This window comes from Phyllobates terribilis, unplaced genomic scaffold (genome assembly GCF_046119375.1).
Source record: "Phyllobates terribilis strain yellow unplaced genomic scaffold, ASM4611937v1 Scaffold_9__5_contigs__length_417890890, whole genome shotgun sequence".
NCBI lineage: Eukaryota > Metazoa > Chordata > Amphibia > Anura > Dendrobatidae > Phyllobates > Phyllobates terribilis.
The window spans coordinates 121,597,522-121,621,052 of record NW_027362769.1 but is presented as its reverse complement, the minus strand read 5'-3'; the positions used below and the strand labels follow the sequence as shown (position 1 = coordinate 121,621,052).

Sequence of the window (23,531 nt, the reverse complement as noted above, 5' to 3'; positions counted from 1 at the left end):
AGGTGTGATATTCCACTCCCGGGTAAGGAAGGAGCGTGGAACTGAGCTCAGATAGACTGCATGCACTACATACATCCCATTCCAGAGGAGCAGGCCGACGGTACTCCCACTTAGAAATGTGCAGGTACAACCGAGCCTGTTCCTGGCTGGAGTGGGAGGGGGGTGGTACATCCCATGTAGTGTAGGGGCAGATAGGGGGAGCAGTCTGGGTAGTGATAGGAGCTCATTGGGTGCTGGTCACCTGAGCTCACACATAGAGGGATATATAAGGAGGGCACCAACTTAGATCAGGGTCAGACGCTGAGAACAAGTCAGTTGGAGAGGAGAGAGAAGGAAACAGCAGCCCTGGAGAGAGAGAGAGTGGAGCAGAGAAAGACCCAGAGGGGGAAGACTGAAGGGACCCAAGAACCCAAATTAGAGCACCGGGTGAGGAGTCAGCAAGAGGGTACCGGAACCCAAGCTGGTGGGGGCAAAGACATTCCCCAGCCAGAGACCGGAGACCGTGGGCAGTGTCTGTCACGGTCACCCACCACATTCACCCCGAAGGCACACCACATGAAGGGTCAGGGAACCCAGGGCCAAGGGTGTCCCAAAAGAAGGCCCGAGGGAGCTGGACCTAGGTGAATCACTGGTGGGGACGGCTGAAGAAAGGACAGAGGGAGAGCTCAGGGCCACGCTCTGGACTTGTTTGGGGGTTGGCCGGATCCAGGACCTGGTGGACGCAGCACGGCTCGGGTGGTCACTAGCAGCTGGAGTGACCAGTACAACATCAGCAGTAAGTAAACACCCTTAACTGCACAACCCGAGTCTGTCTTCATTGCCGGCTGCATCGCACCACCACAACCCCCATCCTCTGCGCCTGTCCCCTCTGAGGCTATACCCCTCCCGTTGGGGGTTATCTCACCAAGCTGCGCACCCACCATCAGCCTCAGCGGACCCTGCAGCAGCGGCGGCCACAGTGACCGCATCACAACGGGTGGCGTAGTCGACACAAAAGAACTTTAGTAACATCTGTAAAGCTGCCACATAACACTTAGCTTGACGCCCTGGGCACGGGACCGGGTCACAGCCGCTCGGAGACTACAACCCCCCATCTGATCCGGTGCCGGGTATTCCCCTCAAAAAGGAATATGTCCCAGGGGGCGCGTCAACTTTGGCGTAGTCGGCAGGATTACGTGCCCGCAACACCCGGGTACTGCGTGCCTGAAGAAAAGTGCAAGTTTACCTCAGAAAGAAGTCTCCCGCCGGTTCCGGAGGGTCCACGCCATCGGACTCCATCACCAGTCGTTTCCCGCCGATTGTCCGCCATTTCCAACTTGTTCCCGCCATCTGCAGAGTTTCCCGCCACTGGGCGACGCTTCCCGCCAAAACCGCAGATTTCCCGCCTTGGAAGAGCAGCGGACGCCATTATGGGCGTGCCAAAGGAGGGCAAGAGGCCACCTCCCATCGTGGGCCGGGACAGAAAATGGCGCCAAAAGTGGAAACCGCCCCCACCAACAGAGACTGTGATGTTGGAGGTGTCTGTCAGCGTGAAAGAACTCCCCCTGGAGCTGACAGTCACCGAGTTGCCCCGGGACCGCCCTCGAAGTGGGAGGAGACGAAAGAGAAGAGAAAAGATGGGTGTCGCCTGGAGCAGTCTGGAGCGAGCGCACCCGGAGGCAAGAGGTCTAACGAGGAGTAGCGGAGGAGCTTACCCGGAGATGGAGAGAAAGCAGAACAGCACCGGCCCGCTGGCCAGGAGTCTGCTAGAGACCGAGGAAGGAGGGCAGAGCAGCACCGGCCCGCTGGCCAGGAGCCTGCCGGAAGCCGAGCAGAGCAGCACCGACCCGATGGTCAGGAGCCTGCTAGAGTCTACCACCCCGCTAGGTCTAGCGGAGATCTTAGCGCAGCTCCCCCGAGACCGGGAGTGTGCACAAACTGCCTTGGAGGGCCTCGCACGGAGGATGGCCCGGGTACAGCGCGAGATACTGGCGGAGTGGAGCCGGGAGATGACCCAGCAAGCTGAGACCAGTCAACGGAGCACGCTACCCTGGAAGAGGAAGCAGACCGCCTCTGAGGATGGCGCGGGAGGACCAAAGGCCGGAGACGGCGCCGAGGAGGGAGCCGAACGCATGGAGGCAGGTAAAGGGGACGCCTATACCCCAAGCCGTGACACCGCTTACCTGCCCCAGCTCCCCGTCGCAGAGCCTGAAAGTCCCCCTGCTGTGCCCGTAGCCGCCACGTCACCGCTATGGACTAGGCCCCGACCGGAAGCCGCCGCAGCGACCCCTGTGACGTCACGCGCCTCGACCCGGAGCGTGACAAAGCAGGAAATACCACCAGCCTGGTCGCAAGGCCTAGTACCCCCGGGCGCCGCATCACCAACAGCGCCCCCTACCTCCGCGGAGCCTCCGGCCTGGCCGCAAGGCCAGGTAGCCCAGGGCGCCGCCGTATTAACGGTGCCCTTCACCTTCCAGGTGCCCCAGGCCTGGCCGCAAGGCCTGGGCAACCCGGGCGCCACCACCACCGCGCCCGCGCCCGCAATACCAAGGGTGCCACACCTGGGGGAGGACCTGTTCAGCCAGCTCACATGGCCGGACGGGCGGCCCTTCATCTGGCCCGAAGGATACCATGAGCTGGAACGGCAGCAGAGACTAAGACCCCTGGATGAACCCCTGATTCCGGCTCCGAAGCCCGTGGCACGGATCTCGCCCCCGCTAGCGGAAGCACAGTTTGAGTGGGACCCCACCGGAGAAGATCTAATGGGGTTCACTCAGGAAACTAGGGCCGCTGCAGCAGAGCGTGCAGAGTGCTGCCGCCAACAGCTCGAAGAGTTCGCGAGGGAGCGGAGAGAGAGGCGGGTCCGGGAACAGCAGGCCCAAGTACGGAGTGCCGAGCAGAAGAGCCGGACCAGGAGGGACCCCCGTGCAGCGCACAGTCCCCGTACCACCGGGACTGTAATAAAGTTCAACCAGCAGCACGGGTGGGGCTTCATTCGAGACAACAACACCCACGGCGACGTCTTTGTCACGCGCAGAGACGTGGAGTCCCATCTGCCGGAGGGGCACAGAGGTCGTGACCTCTACATCGGAGATGAGGTCACCTTCACCCGGCACAAGTGTGCCAAAGGACCTTACGCCCTCCACGTACACCGCTTGACGGAGGAGGAGTTGCGGTACGGGGAGGAGGAGCAAGAGGACCCGGACGGGTCTGAAGTTCAAAGAGCAGGAGGAAGACGCCGTTGAGTGCGGCAGAGCAGGTGCTGTAAATAAGTTACCCAAAGGGGGTATAAAGAAACTGAAACTGTTGCTGCTAAAATAAGTCCCCGTTGGGACCAGGGAACTGTTTACCCGTTAACCCCTTCATCCTACAGGCTGAGGACTGTGAGCAGCCATTCCCTACCCTCTACCTGGCCGAGGACTGAGAGCGGCCAACTTTCAACTTCCCCTGTATATAGTTGCGCTTCCTAAAGCGCCCCCTACCGGTTTTATAGAAAACCAGTTTTTCTAAGAGACTGTCGCACTTTTCCCGGACACACGTTGCACAGTGTCCGGAGGAGGAACCAGAGACAAGAGAAGTCTACGAGAATGTTTATATAAAAAGTTTTATATATATATAATGTTTATATGTTTTATATGTTCATATAAAAATTTTGTATGTTTTGGTGTTTTATGTCTTACAGCCCGAGGACGTGCTGTGATTTACCAGGGGGGAATGTAGCACCCTGAGGATTCGGCTGCTACAGGGGTATTGCACCTCAACCCAGAGGTGTGATATTCCACTCCCGGGTAAGGAAGGAGCGTGGAACTGAGCTCAGATAGACTGCATGCACTACATACATCCCATTCCAGAGGAGCAGGCCGACGGTACTCCCACTTAGAAATGTGCAGGTACAACCGAGCCTGTTCCTGGCTGGAGTGGGAGGGGGGTGGTACATCCCATGTAGTGTAGGGGCAGATAGGGGGAGCAGTCTGGGTAGTGATAGGAGCTCATTGGGTGCTGGTCACCTGAGCTCACACATAGAGGGATATATAAGGAGGGCACCAACTTAGATCAGGGTCAGACGCTGAGAACAAGTCAGTTGGAGAGGAGAGAGAAGGAAACAGCAGCCCTGGAGAGAGAGAGAGTGGAGCAGAGAAAGACCCAGAGGGGGAAGACTGAAGGGACCCAAGAACCCAAATTAGAGCACCGGGTGAGGAGTCAGCAAGAGGGTACCGGAACCCAAGCTGGTGGGGGCAAAGACATTCCCCAGCCAGAGACCGGAGACCGTGGGCAGTGTCTGTCACGGTCACCCACCACATTCACCCCGAAGGCACACCACATGAAGGGTCAGGGAACCCAGGGCCAAGGGTGTCCCAAAAGAAGGCCCGAGGGAGCTGGACCTAGGTGAATCACTGGTGGGGACGGCTGAAGAAAGGACAGAGGGAGAGCTCAGGGCCACGCTCTGGACTTGTTTGGGGGTTGGCCGGATCCAGGACCTGGTGGACGCAGCACGGCTCGGGTGGTCACTAGCAGCTGGAGTGACCAGTACAACATCAGCAGTAAGTAAACACCCTTAACTGCACAACCCGAGTCTGTCTTCATTGCCGGCTGCATCGCACCACCACAACCCCCATCCTCTGCGCCTGTCCCCTCTGAGGCTATACCCCTCCCGTTGGGGGTTATCTCACCAAGCTGCGCACCCACCATCAGCCTCAGCGGACCCTGCAGCAGCGGCGGCCACAGTGACCGCATCACAACGGGTGGCGTAGTCGACACAAAAGAACTTTAGTAACATCTGTAAAGCTGCCACATAACACTTAGCTTGACGCCCTGGGCACGGGACCGGGTCACAGCCGCTCGGAGACTACAACCCCCCATCTGATCCGGTGCCGGGTATTCCCCTCAAAAAGGAATATGTCCCAGGGGGCGCGTCAGATCATAGAGTAGAGGGTTCTCCACTCTAGTTCCTCCTCTTTTACTCAGAATGGACGCCCAATCAGTAAAAGGCGGAAATGTCTGGCAATTGAAGGATTCCCCAAGCAATATTGGTTATCATAGGACAACTCCTGCCATTTACCAGACTATTTATGTTAGATGAGTTTTCAATAAAATAGTCCACACTTATTTTGGTATCATTATTCGGTAAGGTCTCAATCAGAGGTCTGATTTTCCGATACAAGTACTATTCATGGTTTTCATTGATAGCACTCGCATCTGTAATAGTCTATGGGGCCATTCACATGTCTGTTATTTTTCGCAGACCATGAGGTCCACAGAAAATCTCGGAGACATGTCTGACTTTGATCCGAGTATCGGATCAAAATCGGCAATACAAGTCAATGGGTCCGTGAAAAAATCGCAAAGGTATTCAGATGACATCAAAGTGCAGTCCGATTTTCACGGACAGTCAGAATAGACAAGATGGAGAAACTTTTTTTATTATTTCTCCACGTATGAGAAAAATGGATAACACTCGGAGAACACTCTGATCAAACTCTGATCAAATTCTTATCAGAATAATAGGTCGGCTTTTCTTGAACATGTAAAAATCAGATGTGTGAATGAGCCCAAAGAGTGAGTTAGGTACCATTGATTTAGAATATTATAATACAGTACATAATGTTTGTACTGGTCTACTAAAGGCTCCAAGGGTCCACTAATGTAACCTATCAGAGCAGTATGTTTAAAGAGGACATTTCATCGGAATTTTTCAAATTTAAACTGAGCATATCCTCCAACTGGTGTTGCTCCACTGACTCTGGAACAGTTTTTATTTTTCTTCTGTGCCTTTGTTCTAAAGTTATTTCCCCTGGAAAGAAAGGTGAACATTTTCTTTTCAAACAACTGGGCATCTTCCACAGAACTTCTCTGTGGGCGTTTATTTTTTCTTCTATGAAGCTGGCCAATAAAAACATGACCATGGTTGAAGGTAAAATTTGCACCTTTACTTATAGGGGGAATAACTCTGAACAAAATAGTGCAAAAGAAAAAGAAAAGCTGTTCCAGAATCAGTGGAGTAGCACTAATTGAATGAGGTACTCAGTTTAAATTAAAAAAAATCCAGGAAAAGGTCCCCTTTAATTAGAGTTGATCTGAAGAAGGACCTTACACCAACTATAATCTTGGAAGACCTGCATTACAAATGAAATGATCACCCGAAGACTGTAGGAAAACTAAAAAAACAAATCAGACACTTCATACAAGGTTGGACTGTCTTTCAATGATCTCAAGCTTGGACACAGTAATGAGCCCAAAGGTTCAGCAAAAGATGACCCCAATCAGAGCTTTGGAGCCATTCACTTACCACTAGGGTCTGTAGCGTCGGCGTCCCTGCCTCCTGCTAGGCAGGGACGCCGTTCCCCTCACCTCTCTGCTCCGTGCCCGGTGGCTTCCTCCCGCTCTGCTGGCAGCGCGCGCTGCTTCCCGGCCTCTGTGCTTAGGGCGTGCGCGCTCCCCCTCTCTTAAAGGGGCCGCGCGCGCCGTCCTAAGGAGTCCCTGCCAATGGCTGGAGGACCTCACCATATATAAGGCACCTCCTCCAAAATGGAGGTGCCCGAGCAATGTTGTTGCAAAGCCTTTCAACTCTGCTTCAGCCCTCAGGTCCCGTTACCAGTTACCTGCCAGTCACCTGCCAGATTCCTGCTTGATACCTGCCTGATACCTGCCTGATATCTGCTTACCTGCTTGCTATCCTGTGGTCTGACAGTCAGCCTACCAGCACCTGCCAGTCTGTCTATGGATCAGTCCGCCTGCGGACCAGGAAGTACCTGCCAGATACCTGCCTGATACCTGCCTGCCTGTCCAGAGACTCTTACTCGCTCACCTGGGAGCGCTCACCTGCTACCTGCCTGCTAGCCTACCTGGAGGCTTAGCCGTCACTTGCTGTGACCACCTGCCTGTCCAGAGACTCTTACTCGCTCACCTGGGAGCGCTTACCTGCTACCTACCTGCTAGCCTACCTGGAGGCTCTGCCGTCACTTGCCGTGACCACCTGCCTGTCCAGAGACTCTTGCCCGCTCACCTGGGAGCGCTCACCTGCTACTTGCCTGCTAGCCTACCTGGAGGCTCTGCCGTCACTTGCCGTGACCACCTGCCTGTCCAGAGACTCTTGCCCGCTCACCTGGGAGCGCTCACCTGCTACCTGCCTGCTAGCCTATCTAGAGACTCTTCCCTGCTGTCACTTGCCGTGACCACCTGCCCGTCTAGAGACTCTTTCCCTGCTGTCACTTGCCGTGACCACCTGCCCGTCTAGAGACTCTTACCCTGCTGTCACTTGCATTGACCACCTGCCCGTCTAGAGACTCTTACCCTGCTGTCACTTGCCGTGACCATCCGCCTGTCAAGAGACTGTCCCCGTCACTTGCCATGACTTCCTGCCCTTCTACCCAGAGACTGTCCCTGTCACTTGCCGTGACTACCTGCCCGCCTTCCCTGGGAGCCACCCGCTTCCTTACAAGGACTGCCCCTTTGTATAGTTGCTCAGAGGTTCCACCTCCCAGACCCGTTACAGTTTGCTCGGGGCCATGGAACCCGGTGGCACCCAAGCTCCCTCGCTCTCGGACCTATGCCATGAACTGTCCCATCAGAGGTCCCAACAGGAGTCCATCCTGAGCCACCTGCGTAGTGTTAACTCCCGCCTGGACACACTGACTACATCTTCGGGACCGGCTTCCAGTCGCACGACTCCTACCCCGGCAGCGCCGCTGCCCATGAATTCCATGGCATCTCTTCCCGGTCCCCGCCTCACCGCCCCGCCTCGTTTTGGCGGAGATCCCGGTCAGGCACGGGGCTTCATTAACCTGTGCACTCTGCACTTCGAACTGTTGGCACACCAGTTTTCCACCGACCGAGCCAAAGTAGCCTTCATCATGTCCCATCTCACGGGGGAGGCACTGGCTTGGCTAAATCCTCTATGGGAGAGAGGAGACCCCCTGGTGTCCAATCTGCCAGCCTTTCTCTCGGCTTTCCGGAAGGTCTTCGACGAACCAGGACGGAGGACCTCATCCGCCTCATCTCTGCTACGCCTCCGCCAAGGAAGTCTCACCGTGGGCCAATATGCCATACGGTTCCGTACCCTTGCTTCAGAGCTTGCCTGGGATAATGACGCCCTGGTGTCCATCTTCTGGGAGGGTCCGTATTAAAGATGAACTCGCCGGTCGGGACATTCCTACCACTCTCGACGACTTAATTACACTTGCCACCCGGATTGACATCCGGTTCCAGGAGCGTACCAAAGAGGTCACCAGTGAGAGGAGGTTTCCACGCCTTGCCCCTACCTTCCAGAGATCCGTCACTTCCTCCGTTACTCCTCCGGCGCACTCACCCGAGCCTATGCAGGTCGACCAGACCAAGATGGTCAAGACCCGTCAAGAATTACGCCGTGCCGAGGGGAGCTGCTTCTACTGTGGCAGTAAGGAGCACCGGATCCGTTCCTGCCCGGAGAGGTCGGGAAACGCCTGTGTCTAGGATCGCTCAGAGAGGTCACCCTAGACAGAAATAAACCCTCTCCATCTCTAATGCTGTCGGTCTCTATCATCTGCGGGGAGAGCCGTTATTTTGAACTGGCTCAACTTGACTCTGGAGCTGCCGGAAATCTCATTTCTCAGTCCCTGGTAGAGAAATACCGCATTCCCACCAAACCTCTGGCTGTACCCTTATCTGTCGCCGCCGTGGATGGGGGCCTCTTACCACATCCCATCCAACTCATCACCGAATCCATAACTCTGCAGGTGGGAATGCTGTACTCTGAGAGCATCTGCTTCCATGTTCTGCCTGGACTCTCTCACGCCCTCTTGCTAGGCCTACCTTGGCTCCAGAGACACGCACCCGTGCTTGATTGGCAGACAGGAGAAGTTCTTCGCTGGGGACAGGACTGCCATAAGACTTGTTTAGTTCCTGTTCATCCTGCTCGTCCTTCTCCTACCCCAGCCAATCTACCCGGCCTACCGGCTCCCTATTGGTCTTTTGCGGACGTCTTTAATAAAAGAGAAGCAGAGACATTACCCCCTCATAGACCATACGACTGCCCAATTGACCTGATGCCCGGCGCTACTCCTCCCCGTGGGCGTATTTACCCTTTGTCCGCTGCTGAGACCCGGTCCATGTCTGAATATATTGAGGAGAATCTGGCCCGGGGATTTATCCGGAAATCTACCTCCCCGGCGGGAGCAGGCTTCTTCTTCGTCAAAAAGAAGGACGGCTCACTCCGTCCCTGTATAGACTATAGAGGCCTTAACCAGATCTCTGTGAAGAATAAATACCCCCTTCCGCTCATTCCTGAATTATTTGACCGTCTGAGGGGGGCTAGAATATTCACCAAGCTGGACCTCCGTGGGGCGTATAATCTGGTCCGTGTCCGTCAGGGGGATGAATGGAAGAGGGCATTCAACACCCGGGATGGCCACTATGAATATCTTGTAATGCCCTTCGGTCTCTGTAACGTTCCCGCCGTCTTTCAAGAGTTGGTCAATGACATCTTCCGTGACCTTCTCTACTCCTGCGTGGTGGTGTACCTGGACGACATCTTGGTCTTCTCTCCGGATCTTCTCACTCACCGGAGGGACGTTCGTCAGGTCCTGCTCAGGCTCAGGCAGAACCACCTCTACACTAAATATGAGAAGTGCCTCTTTGAGCAGACCTCGCTTCCGTTTCTGGGCTACATAATCTCTCAGACCGGCCTACAAATGGACCCTGAGAAACTGTCTGCCATCGAGAAGTGGCCCCGACCAGAGGGGTTGAAGGCTATTCAGCGGTTCCTGGGCTTCGCCAACTACTACCGCCTCTTCATTCCGCACTTCTCTTCCCGGACTGCCCCTATCTCGGCGTCAACCCGTAAGGGCGCTAATCCCAAAGAATGGCCGCCCGAAGCAGAGGAGGCCTTCCTTTCCTTAAAACGAGCTTTTTCCTCCACCCCTGTGCTGCATCGTCCGGACGGCAACAAACAATTCTTTCTAGAAGTCGACGCTTCCTCCTCCGGAGCCGGAGCAGTACTTGCCCAAAAGTCGTCTTCCGGAAGAATGGTAACTTGCGGCTTCTTCTCCAAACTCTTCTCCTCTTCGGAGCGCAATTATTCTATAGGAGACCGAGAATTGTTGGCCATTAAGCTGGCACTGGAGGAGTGGCGTTACCTGCTCGAGGGGGCTCTTCACCCGGTAATAATTTACACGGACCACAAGAACTTGGCTTACCTCCAGAGTGCCCAGAGACTTAACCCGCGCCAAGCCCAGTGGTCCTTGTTCTTCGCCCGCTTTAATTTCATTCTTCATTTTTGCACGGCTGACAAAAACATCAAAGCTGATGCCTTATCCCGATCCTTTTTGTCTCTGATCTTGAGGAAGAGCCTAAACACATCATCGACCCCTCCAAAGTAATGCAGGTGGCCCCCGTGAATCTAAATCGTCTTCCACCCGGTAAGACGTTCGTAACTGTTCCTGATCGTGAGAAGGTTCTACACTGGGGACACTCGTCCAAGCTAGCTGGCCACGCTGGTCAGAAAAAGACCCTCCAGCTTATTACCCAGCATTACTGGTGGCCTACCCTGCACAAGGACGTAATAGACTTTGTTTCAGCCTGTGTGTCCTGCGCCCGCAACAAGGTTCCGAGACATCTGCCAGCTGGCCGTCTCCTTCCTCTTCCTGTACCTGCTGCCCCGTGGCAGCATATAGCTATGGACTTTATAACGGACCTCCCTGTCTCTGCCGGTTGTACGGTCATATGGGTGGTCGCTGACCGCTTTTCCAAAATGGCTCACTTTATTCCCCTGCCGGGTCTCCCGTCTGCATCAGAGTTAGCTAAAGACTTTATCCATCATGTCTTCCGTCTTCATGGTCTTCCTCTCCGCATCGTATCCGACCGAGGGGTTCAGTTCACCTCTCGTTTTTGGCGAGCCATGTGTAAACTGCTGGGGGTCACCTTGGACTTTTCTTCTGCTTATCACCCACAGTCCAATGGCCAAGTAGAACGGATCAACCAAATTTTAACCATTTACCTCTGGCACTTTGTTAATGCTCACCATTCCGACTGGGTGGATCTTTTACCGTGGGCCGAATTTTCTTACAATAATCACGAGAGCGAATGTTCCTCCAAATCCATGATTTTTGTAGTCTTCGGTCAGCATCCTCGGATCCCGTTTCCCGTCTCCGCCTCGGCGGACAATTCGGCTGCGGAATCTCTCGTTAACGAATTTTCCTCCATTTGGGAAAGTACCTGATCCGCACTTCTTCAGTCATCCGAGTGGATGAAAAAACAGGCTGACAAGAGATGTCTGGATCCACCACAATTCCGTCCTGGAGATAAGGTCTGGCTATCGTCCAAATATGTCCGGCTCAAGATTCCTTCCTACAAATTAGGGCCTCGGTTCATCGGCCCACTGGAAGTTATCAAACAAATCAACCCGGTGGCCTATAAATTGAAACTCCCGGCCAACTTGCGGATCCCTAACTCCTTCCATGTATCTCTACTCAAACCCGTGATACTTAACTCTTTTTCCAAGCCTACAGGTACGCCTCCTGCTCCGGTTTCCGCTGAAAACGAGTTTGAGGTAGAGAACATTCTGGCCACCAAAAGGGTAAGAGGAAGGACCTTTTTTCTAGTGGATTGGAAGGGGTTTGGTCCTGAGGAGAGAACATGGGAGCCCCGGGAGAACATCCATGCCCCGCTCATCCTTGATAAATTTCTGTCTGGCCTAAAAAAGGGGGGGCCTAAAGGGGGGGGTTACTGTAGCGTCGGCGTCCCTGCCTCCTGCTAGGCAGGGACGCCGTTCCCCTCACCTCTCTGCTCCGTGCCCGGCGGCTTCCTCCCGCTCTGCTGGCAGCTTCCCAGCCTCTGTGCTTAGGGCGCGCGTGCGCGCGCTCCCCCTCTCTTAAAGGGGCCGCGCGCGCCGTCCTAAGGAGTCCCCGGCCAATGGCTGGAGGACATCACCATATATAAGGCACCTCCTCCAAAATGGAGGTGCCCGAGCAATGTTGTTGCAAAGCCTTTCAACTCTGCTTCAGCCCTCAGGTCCCGTTACCAGTTACCTGCCAGTCATCTGCCAGATTCCTGCTTGATACCTGCCTGATACCTGCCTGATATCTGCTTACCTGCTTGCTATCCTGTGGTCCGACAGTCTGCCTACCAGCACCTGCCAGTCTGTCTATGGATCAGTTCGCCTGCGGACCAGGAAGTACCTGCCAGATATCTGCCTGATACCTGCCTGCCTGTCCAGAGACTCTTACTCGCTCACCTGGGAGCGCTCACCTGCTACCTGCCTGCTAGCCTACCTGGAGGCTTAGCCGTCACTAGCTGTGACCACCTGCCTGTCCAGAGACTCTTACTCGCTCACCTGGGAGCGCTCACCTACCTGCCTGCTAGCCTACCTGAAGGCTTAGCCGTCACTTGCTGTGACCACCTGCCTGTCCAGGGACTCTTACTCGCTCACCTGGGAGCGCTTACCTGCTACCTACCTGCTAGCCTACCTGGAGGCTCTGCCGTCACTTGCCGTGACCACCTGCCTGTCCAGAGACTCTTGCCCGCTCACCTGGGAGCGCTCACCTGCTACTTGCCTGCTAGCCTACCTGGAGGCTCTGCCGTCACTTGCCGTGACCACCTGCCTGTCCAGAGACTCTTGCCCGCTCACCTGGGAGCGCTCACCTGCTACCTGCCTGCTAGCCTATCTAGAGACTCTTCCCTGCTGTCACTTGCCGTGACCACCTGCCCGTCTAGAGACTCTTTCCCTGCTGTCACTTGCCGTGACCACCTGCCCGTCTAGAGACTCTTACCCTGCTGTCACTTGCCGTGACCACCTGCCCGTCTAGAGACTCTTACCCTGCTGTCACTTGCCGTGACCATCCGCCTGTCAAGAGACTGTCCCCGTCACTTGCCGTGACTTCCTGCCCTTCTACCCAGAGACTGTCCCTGTCACTTGCCGTGACTACATGCCCGCCTTCCCTGGGAGCCACCCGCTTCTTTACAAGGACCGCCCCCTTGTATAGTTGCTCAGAGGTTCCACCTCCCAGACCCGTTAAAGGGTCTATTCCTTACGATGCACGTTTTATATAGACGGTGGGTGGGTCCCTCAAATAATTTCCTCTGTTGAATCCCAGTGCTACAGTACATATTACTTATACTTTACAGCTGGAACTACATATCCCAAAGAAAAACTATATCCACCAGTCACATATACCATAGAAAAATGTATTGTAAAGGGCAATCATAATGGAAAGTGTCAGGGAATATAAAACAAGCCGTGTCACTTTCTTTCCTATGTCTGTGCCGTGGCTTATTCTTCTTTATTATCTGTCGGGTTATAGCAATAGTGATGACTTTATTACATTCTCGCTATTTATATCTACTTCATGTAAGGTGCAGAATAAAAAATGTTGGGTTTCAATGATTCAACAGCTGGAGCTTTTAGGATTTTGCTCATTACATTGGATAAGTAATGCACATAACAGTACCGTTCGGGTATTATTAGCAATATGAAAAAAATCCTAATTTTTGCAACCCATTATATTTTTTTGTTCTACTTTATAAATTGATAATAAAGGGAGAAGTAAATGCTGTTAACCAGGCATGGCTATATTATTTCCATTTTTGCTAGAGTCCAGGATTTTACAGAGTCATGCTGGAGAGTTTATAAAAGGATAGTGCTATTGCTCAGTCAACCAGAGCCGTGATGTATTTAGTTATTGGAGCAAACATTTTCCTCTTCACTCCCCTCTTTCAGTCACAAAGCCAGCTCTGTCCTAATGCTTTACTGATCTGACACAGTTGTCTTCTTACTGACGGTAATACACCTAACAGCATGGAATATGTCCTTTTGATCATAACTCCCTACCCGCCGGCACTATGCAAAAGGCTCAGAGGTACAGAACACACATATATAACATGTAATCAGTGCCAGCTTTACATCCCAGGAGTCTATAGGCACAAACTGTCTGGCACCTTAGACTCTGCACGATAAGTAGGTCATATCATAAAGGGTTTGTCCTGGCCAATTATATTGATGGCGGTCCAACTTCCGGAATCAAATTATCGGAGATCCCAACAGGCATTGCGACCGAACAGCAGCTAGCTGGATGTAGACATTGAGAGGAGCGGGACAACACAGCTTTGTACACTGTATAAGGCGCTGGGTGTCCGACAACCTCCGACCTGATATTGATGACCTATCCTAACGATACTGATGAGCTATCCCATTGATATTGATGACCTATCCCAACAATATCATATGTCCGGAGACACCCCTTTAAAGTGGATCTCTGTTGTTCACCACTACAATGTAGCTTTTAGGTCCAAAAGACTCTATTATTTTCTTGACAAATCTTTATAGTAGGAATTTTCCTAAATACTGAACATGATAAAATGGGGTCCTACCAATTACCAGAACAGGGGTCAAGAGCTCCCGTTCTTCTTCATTGTCTCAGGGATTTATTCTTGTGGCTTGAGCACTCCCACGTCAATTATTGTCTATGGGACTGGCAGAGATAAACTGAGTAATGTACTTGGCTATCCTCATCAGTCCCACAGACATGAATTGTACGATATATGGATAATCCCTGCGGAAATGGGAGAAAAAGTAATGCTTTCTGAGCGTAATAAGTATAAAATGAATTTGATAATGGCGAATAGAGTATCTCATCTGGTGACGTTGTGCAGATTGGGCACAACTCCATATATATATATATGATGGAAAGGAGATGGTGCGGCTGACCTGGTGTGCTGTAGGTAAACCCTCCAGGAAAGATTACAACAGAAGGGAATTAGAGGTGAAAGACCCAAGTGCTGGGAGCTTCAAAACGAATGAGAAAAATCTTGATGTCAAACGTAAAAAAATAATTGAAAATAGGAATAAAAAAAAAAAAATTGTATTTAAAACCACAACGCATTTCGACTTGGAACACTTGATGAAGGTTGTTCCCAGCCGAAACACATTGAGGTTTTAAATATAATTTTTTTTTTTTATTCCTATTTTCAATAATTTTTTTACATTTGTCATTGAGATTCTTCTCATTCATTTGGAGCTCCCGGCACCTGGATTTCTCATCTCTAAGGCTGTGTGCCCACGTAGCGTTTTTCAAGCATTTATGCTGAGGAATTTCCGCAGCGGAAACGCTTGTAAAACGCTAGCTAATCCGCACCCCATGGTCCCCAAGGGGATTCCGCATGTTCTACGCACATGCTGCGGATTTTTCCGCAGCGTTTATGCTGCGTACAAAAATCCGCAGCATGTCATTTAATTTTGCGGAAGTGCAGCGGAACTCCCGCCATTGACTTGCATTGAGACGCACAGAAACCGCGACTGTACATTTTTACAAGCGGCTTCTATGCGTCTCTATGTGCAGATGGTACCCAGTTCTGGAGGAGAGAAGACTCTCATCCAGACCTGGGTACCATTGTACCTGTAAAAAAAGAATAAAATAACAAAAAAAGTTTATACTCACCTGTCCGGCGTCTTCTCTCTGAATGCCAGCAGCGCTGAAGGACCTTCGGTGACGTCACAGTCATGTGACCGCAGGCCCTTCACCGCTCTGTCTCGCGATATGCCGGCAGCCGGGAACCAGCCAGGAAGCAGCGCTGCAGCCACGCCGGGGCCTCGGGGGTGAGTATAGCTTTATTTGTTTTAATTATTACGGTTCACACTGTATAAATCCATGCCGGTTGCATGGATTTATACAGTGTGACCTAGTTGTCAAGCACTTTCCAAGTGATGCTATCGCCTGGAAAGCGCTTGTCAATCTGCATGCGGAAACGCATGTGAACCCGCATGTGGATCCGCATGTATTCTGCAGGAAAAACGCATGCACAATCTGCATGCGTTTTTTTCTGCCAGGGAGATGCAGAAATGCTGCAGAAATTTTCTGCTTCATTTCTGCATCGTGGGCACATAGCCTAACACACATGAATTAAATTGGGGGATCAGCAATCAGACAGTCCTGGCCCTTAAGGCTAGGTCTTCACAGCTACTTTGGTCACGCAACATCAAGTTTAGGACAAGTCACACATTCCAAAAATTTGTGCAACTTGTCTTTAAATTGCCATCATGAGACTATTTTAGAGTTGTGATTTGGCTCTAAATGAAACAAGCAAATCGTAGACCAGTCACAAAGCAAGTCATAGGCGACTTAGATTATGGTCTATAATGGAAAAGTTGCTCATGGAAAATACTGTATTTCTTGCTTAGTCTAAACTAAATATTGTTTTTATTACAGAAATGAAAAGCAATCTAAAACCTCAGTCAGTAAATAAAACATTTTCACTATTCAATTCAACATCATAATAAAAAACAATATAATAAATCCATTGTAAAAGGATATGAATGTACCAAAACCTTAATAGCTATTTTTCTAAGGGGGTTGAAAGGAGTTAAAATGTACAAGGCAGACGTGGCACTGAAGCGGAAGATTGCCTTCCCTCTATTCAATACTATAAAAGTCTGTAAAGAGAGAAATAAACAATTAGTTACACAGCAAAGCGAAAGGTTATAAAACATTAAGAATTTTCTGTAATAACTCGTGTTGTAAAATCTAAAATGATCCTAATCCTCGATTACCCATTACCAACATAGATTAAAGATCTGTTTGCACAAGCAGCAAATCAGTCAGATTGAACCCCAAACGAGGGAGGGTGCCTGATAACCTCCTCCTGTAGAAGGGTAAGGTGACTCAAAGAGGATCCATCTGTCCTGACACGTCTGTTTTAGCTAAAACTTGCATTATCTATGAAAATCCTATTCTGTTGCAACATTTCTTAAAACTCTGCAATGTGACATTCCTTTTTTATAATTCTTCCTGGAAATATATGCATAAATTGACAAATGGGCGTAAATATTCATCTTGTCAATGGGGTGTGTCTCAGCATAGTCATAGACTGTCCACTCAGTGCTAACCTTCTCAGGCTGCATGGCGCAACACTACATGGATAAGAGTGACACTATCTAGTTATTTTTTGGATATTTCCAGAAGGAATATTAGAGGAGCATCTGTTTTTCTTTTTTTATGAGGAATGCAAGAGCTAAAACTGTGAATCTTTATCTGGGTATAGTCACATGCAGCAGATTTGTTGCAGAAATCTTTGTGATTGTCTTATTTACCTGAATAGGGTTTGCAGAAATCAATTTCATTACCACAAAAACATTTTAACATTTGCATTGATGAAACTGATTTTTTCAACAAATCAAATTCACTTTATGATTATTGTTGGAGGTCCAACCGCTGAGACCCTCATCACTCATGAGAATGGAGTTCTGTAATGCTCCATTTATTCTCTATGGGTCTGTTAGAGAAAGTTGGAGACTTTACTCAGCTATTTCTGGCAGAGAATGACTGGAGCCATGGTGCACATGCGGGGACACTAGTCAACTTTCGAGCCTCATTCTCAAGATCTTTAGAGGTCCTGTGGATAAATGATAACATTCAAAGTTGGAAATAACCCTTTAATAGGGAAGAAGTTAGTCTCTATATTACACCTGATCCAAAAAAATGTCTTACTGTATATCAGGGTGAGTTCATACTTGAGGCAGGTCGGAGCCACTGCCTCCAAATTCTAAGATAGTTTTTGCAAAGCTGCTTCTAAGCAACATAAAAAAGTTCACTGGTCGCAAAGAATAAATTATGCAGTCACCAATATTTTAATCCATTTTAAAGTCACTAGGAAGCGACATAGGTGCCCAAGACAGGAATGGACGTGGATGCTGAACACAGAAGTGAAAACTGGCTGCAAGAAAGGACCAGACTGGAGGTGAACTTGGTTGCTCTTTTAGTAGTGTCTTAGAATCATAGAATCCTAGAATGTTAGAGTTGGAAGGGACCTCCAGGGTCATCGTGTCCAACCCCCTGCTCAATGCAGGAGTCACTAAACCATCTCAGACAGATGTCTGTCCAGCCTTTGTTTGAAGACTTCCAAGGAAGGAGAAGAAGCTTCCAGCAGAACAAAAAGATTGATAATTTGATTCAAAGCGTTTGGACCTCATCTACCCTGACTTTATCAGGGAAGAGTTGGGAGGTCTCCATGCACATTAGATGGTTGGGTAATCCTGTCAAAAATCACTGTTATATAACGTGTATGGAGGCCATTAGGGTGCATCCACTTTGGGTTTCCAGTGTATGTCAGATGTATACGTCAGGAGCATTTCATGACTTTTATCTCCTACAGAATCATCTGTTTTTGTCCAAAGGCTCCCATTTTACATAAAAAAGAATGTATATCAGCCCGATAGGACTAAAAATACAGCCTTGGGTAAATGGTGAGGCCCAAGAAAATGTTTGACATATACACAGGGAGCTCTACCAGTGCTTACGCCAAATGTGCACTACAAATGTAGTGTCAATGCTCCATTAGTCAATAGCTGATGGACAGGTCAGAAGCAATAATGACTAGTGATGGGCGAGAACATTCTGCACTGCTCGATACTTGATCGAGCATCGGGGTACTTGATCGAGTATCGAGCAGTGGTGCTCGTCCCCATAAGAAGCTTATTTGAATCATCTGAGCCGTGCACCACACTGAAGCGGGGTATTCCCCTGCTGGGAGCGCAGGGACGAGAGAGAGACTGTCCTCCGGTAAAATGCTCGAGTTTCCCATTGGCTTCCATTATACTCGTTACTCGAGTCGAGCCCGTTCGAGCGTCCAACCTGCTCTATTCGAGCACTCAAGCATTTTAGTGCTCGCTCATCACTAATAATGACCTCCAGATCAATTTCTACAGACTTATTTGTTGAAGGAAAAATAAATCATTTGCACGTTTTCAGAACTGGTCACCGATATGTTATTATAAGCACCTTCAAGAAACAGGATACAAAGTGTGGGCCGAGATACATATCACATTGCAGGTCACCGAGGAATCCTAAGCAAAGGTACAATTGCATAAACTTACAGGTCCAAAATCTGATGCTGCTCTACTGACGTATTGGACCCAATTGGATACAATCATATCACAGCATAGGTATTGAGTAAGATATTGAAAAATAATTGTTTTTTCCTTTCACATGACCCTGATGGTTATAGAGTCGACAAAATCCTCATTTTACTAAGAAACGCAAAAACAAGTCTACTTACTTTTTGATTCAAATAATATGGGTCTAGGTCCTCCAGCGGTTCTGATACCATTCCTGAAGGTATATCACCGTAGATGAACGGCAGACTTTTGCCCGCTTCCAAGTCACTGCTTGGCTTGGGGCCATTTTCATCATCATCATTAATGTTCTCTTGTTTGGGCTTCTTCGCTTTCTCCTCTGTAATACGCTTCTCGATTGCTTCAAGAGACTCCCTGGTAAAATAGCGGAAGCTGTCGGGCCCTGGTGGTACAAGTCGTGCCTGCGCCATCTTTTCATCCTGCAACTTTTAATTTACTGCTTAGCTCCTTTCATAATGGAATCCTACAACGAGAAGAAAGAATAATTGTCAGCAAAGAAAAGGACCAATAAGGCTATGTTCACATGCAGCGCTTTTGCTGCATTTTTCTCTGCAGCCAAAACCTGCTCTCTTGGCAGTAAAAACAGTGCTTTCAAAATGCCCGTTTTGCGACGTTTTCATCACTTTTTTTGCAGCGTTTTTTGGGTGTGGATTATATGTGTACTTTGTCAGCAATACATGTTTAATAAAGTTTCTTTTTTTCACCAAAAACACCTCAAAAATGCACGAAAAATGCATCTAAAACATTTGTTTCAGTGTTTTTTTTTCACTTTTTCGTCGTTATCTGTGGGAGAAAAAATGTTGCAAAAACGATGAAAGAATTGACCTGCTGCAGATTTTAAAAACGCTGCAATTCTTACAGTAAGTCAGGAAAAAAAAAGACGTATGCATGAGATTTCTGAAACCTCATGGTTTTTGCTGGTACTGTAAAAAGTAGCTTTTAATGTGCATAAAAAATGCAGCAAAAAAAGCTGCAAAAACGCTGTATGTGAACATACCCTAAATCTCAGATTAGGATGTTAGAGAAAGATGATTTTTGTAATACTTCTCAATTGAGTAGTGGCTGGGAAATGAGTAGTGATCAGACCCACTATGGTTATAAACATTGAAAATTTCATTGAAAATCTTTAAGTAGTAATTTAAATTAATAGACATATGGTTATTTTTTATTTAAATGCAGGTATGTTGGGCTAAAAATCATTTTTGAGACATTGATGTGGTCATAAATCAGCTCGTAAGAAAATTCAAAGGAGCAGAACTCTGCAGACGGAACAGATTCTACAACCTTCTGTGCACAGTGAAGCGTACAGGCTGAAGAGGCTAAATGGCTTAAACATTTTTTATGAATCCCAATTGTAAAAATATTTGTATCCCAAAATGAACACCTATTTAGGTAAAACAAACAATATGAACCCATTGGGGGATTCTGCTGTAATCCCTCAAAAGCTATACTGATTCATACCCTCTAAGGAGCCATTTAATTTAATTATGTAAACGAAGTCCAGAACACCAAACTTTGTTCATCTTTCCGGTAGAGTCCCGTCTTTGCTGACTTCTCCATAAGATGTTGATGGCCTATATTATTTAATGATGCAAGCAATTTTAACAAAGGATCCCTCCATTACAGAATATTCATTTTTCTAAATATATTGCATAGCTTTTTTTTTTTTTCACCATAAAGAGGTTGTCCACTACTTTTACATTGATGGCCTTTCCTTAGGACAGATCATCAATGTATGATCGGCCAGGGTCCGACACCCAGCACCCCTGCCAATTATTATTATCGGCGGTCGCCGGCCGGAAGTGCTCACTTGCCAAGCTGCTCCGTCTACTTGTAGTGGTGCCACAGGGTACTACACATCCGCCGACTATTAATTTGAATAGGAGGCGGATGTGCAGTACCAAGCCCTGCCACTACAAGTAGACGGAGCAGCTCGGCAAGTGAGTACCCCCAGCCGCCAGCGATAATAGCTGATCAGCAGGGGTGGCGGGTGTCGGATCCTTGTCGATCAGACATTAATGACCTACCCTAAGGACAGGTCATCTATGTAAAAGTAGTGGACAACCTCTTTAATCTGTGATGGTGGCTGCTCGTATGTCAGCACTAGGAACACTAGGAAGGAGAATATCCTTCTCTGTCTCCTAGGCTTCCATATTGACTAGAGCAGCGACCAATGAAATATGTAATGTGATTCTACAGCACTCGCTCCACTAATGGCTACTGGAGACTGGGAGATGGAGCAATCTGGATGTATAGATATCGGCAGCAAGGACCCACACTATTTAGAACGAGAAAGTGGTCATAAATGTATATAGGAAACTATAGATGTGCAGACTCCTGCACTATATTCCTATTCCTTTTCCTATACAATTAGAGGTACACTTTAATGATATCGACCATAGAAATTCACTCCAAATGTTGGACCACTTATCAATCACCATACACTACTGCACAGAAACCAACCTATATGCAACCTCCTCTCTGCTAACGAAAAGCTCCATCCCCTCCTCACGCTGTTCCCCTGTACCTCTCTTCTCTTCTCTGACCCCTCCATTCCACTCAACATTCTCCAACCCTAAAAGATTCCAATCATTGAAAATCTAAGCAGTTTTGATAAACCTAAAACCTGATCTAAAGAGTCCCCCAACTGATATTTCAACACCGCTCTCTCTTGCTAACTTTTTTTCGTGACCTAAACAATTGCTATGGAAGTTGCAGGCACTATATAAATAAATTTCTGCTTCAGTGGTGTTTCAGTCATTAGATGTAACATTACAATTCAGGGGCATAACTATAGTAGGTGCAATGGTTGTGGTTGCTCCAGAGCCCTGGAGTCTAAGGGGGGCCAGAGGAGCCCTGTCGGAAATTTTACATTTGGCCCCATAAGCTTTAAGTTACACCACTACTACAGTTGAGAGGTTTGGTTTAACATCTACAGAAAAAGATTAAATAGTCACTAATTTTTCATAGATCAATAGAAAAAGCAAATATAAACCCCCCCTGTAATCTATGTTATCAGAGAAATATGCTTCTTACTACACATATGAGCCACCTTTTCTCCCCCACCGCTGCCTCCTGATCTCTTTATTCGCAAACAGCTCAAATACGTCTTGGTTATATCAAGACAGACATGGCGCACACTGAAAAATCAGATTACAGCTGCATATTGAAGTCTATGGAGAAAGGAGGAGGTAGAGACACAGAAAGATAGTGATAAAGCTTTCTGGTAAGTGTTTATCTCACCACAGAGCTGGATTTACAGCTACTGTGCTTAGTACTGCTGTATAATGTTGATGCTTCTATCTGAGCACTTCAAACATAGAAACAGGAGAGCAGGAATCACTTAATGCTGTGTGTATTATGTATGGCAAATATTGCAGCTAGTTTCCATCCACTAGCTCTGAAACAAGTAGAAATTAAAGACAGAGCCTGTGTAGCGCCCCGAGGGTTCGGCCGCTACGGGGGTATTGCACCTCTGCAAGAGGTGTGATATTCTACTCCCGGGTAAGGATGGAGTATGGACCAGGGCTCAGGTAGCTGCATGAAGCACACACACCCCATTTCCGAGGGACAGCTCAACGGTGCTCCCATTAGACAGTAATGCAGGCACGACAGACTATGTCCCTGGCTGGAGTGGGGAGTGGGGAGGAAAACCTGGTGATGTAGGAGCAGGAGGGGACGGTTCCTGAGCGTAGGTAGGAGCCCATTGGTTGCTGGTCACCTGGGCTCATGTTCTAGAGGGAGGTATAAAAGGTGGGCACCATCTTAGGAGTGTGTTCAGTCAGAGAGAAGTACAGAGAGAAGAGAAGACAGGGAGCGGAGGCTCTGTAGGAGCTCTGCTCAGAGGCCGGCCTAGAGAAAAGGCCGGGGCCTGAGAGGAGAAGGAACGGAGGAGAAGAGAAAGAACAGGAAAGGGAAAGAAGTGGCCAAGAAACAGAAGGGCTCAGGAACAAGAAGGTGGAAGGGACCCTAAGGACCAACGTGAATCGGGTGACGGGTCAGGCAAGAAGAGGGTACCGGATCCCAATTTGGTGGAAGCTAATAATCTTCAGCCAAGAACCGGAGGTTGTGATCATCACTTGGTGCGACCCCTTGCTAAACCTTGCTAGGAAGGCATACCATATAGGGTAGCGGGAAACGGGGCCCACGTTTGCCCGCATAGACCCGCGGGAGCTGGACAAAAGCTTGGTCACTGGTGGGGCATGAGCCGAAGGAAGGATAGGAAGGAGCTCTGAACCATACTCCTGAAGTGCCTGGGGAATGACCGAGTCCCTCACCTGGTGGACACTGCACGGCTTGGGTGGTCACTGCTGGCGCTGAAGTGACCCGGAGCATAAGAACTGTGAGTAAAAGACATTGGACTGCAGTACGTTGTCTGTGTACTCCTTGCTCCTCCAGCACTAACGGCACTGGGACTCTCTACACCATCACCCCCACCATCCTCTACACTGCCCTGGGGCTGCACTCTTCCCGTGGGGAGTAACACTATCCCTGCTGCATCCCCAACACCAGCCTCAGCGGTCTGCCTTGCAGCGGCGGTTCACTCTGACCGCAATCCACGGGTGGCGTAGTCGGACATTACCTAAAACACATCATTGATTACCACTGGTCTGACCACCCTGAGCCACGGGACCGGGTCGCCACTACTACTCCCAGCATTGCCCTGAAGTCCGGGTCC

At 49.4% G+C, this 23,531-nt stretch overlaps 1 protein-coding gene across 3 annotated transcripts in view; it reads right to left on the bottom strand.

Moving 5' to 3' along the window:
* LOC141161749 (sodium channel protein type 2 subunit alpha-like) overlaps positions 1-23,531 on the bottom strand; it is a 313,242-nt gene that overhangs the window by 163,353 nt on the left and 126,358 nt on the right. For all 3 annotated transcript variants that reach the window (XM_073647018.1, XM_073647017.1, XM_073647019.1), the window contains 2 exons: positions 18,997-19,316; positions 16,258-16,375 (listed from right to left, as the gene is read on the bottom strand). In XM_073647018.1, the coding sequence (XP_073503119.1) occupies positions 16,258-16,375; positions 18,997-19,263 (385 nt within the window). In that variant the 5' untranslated portion in view covers positions 19,264-19,316. The remainder of the gene's footprint in view (positions 1-16,257; positions 16,376-18,996; positions 19,317-23,531) is intronic.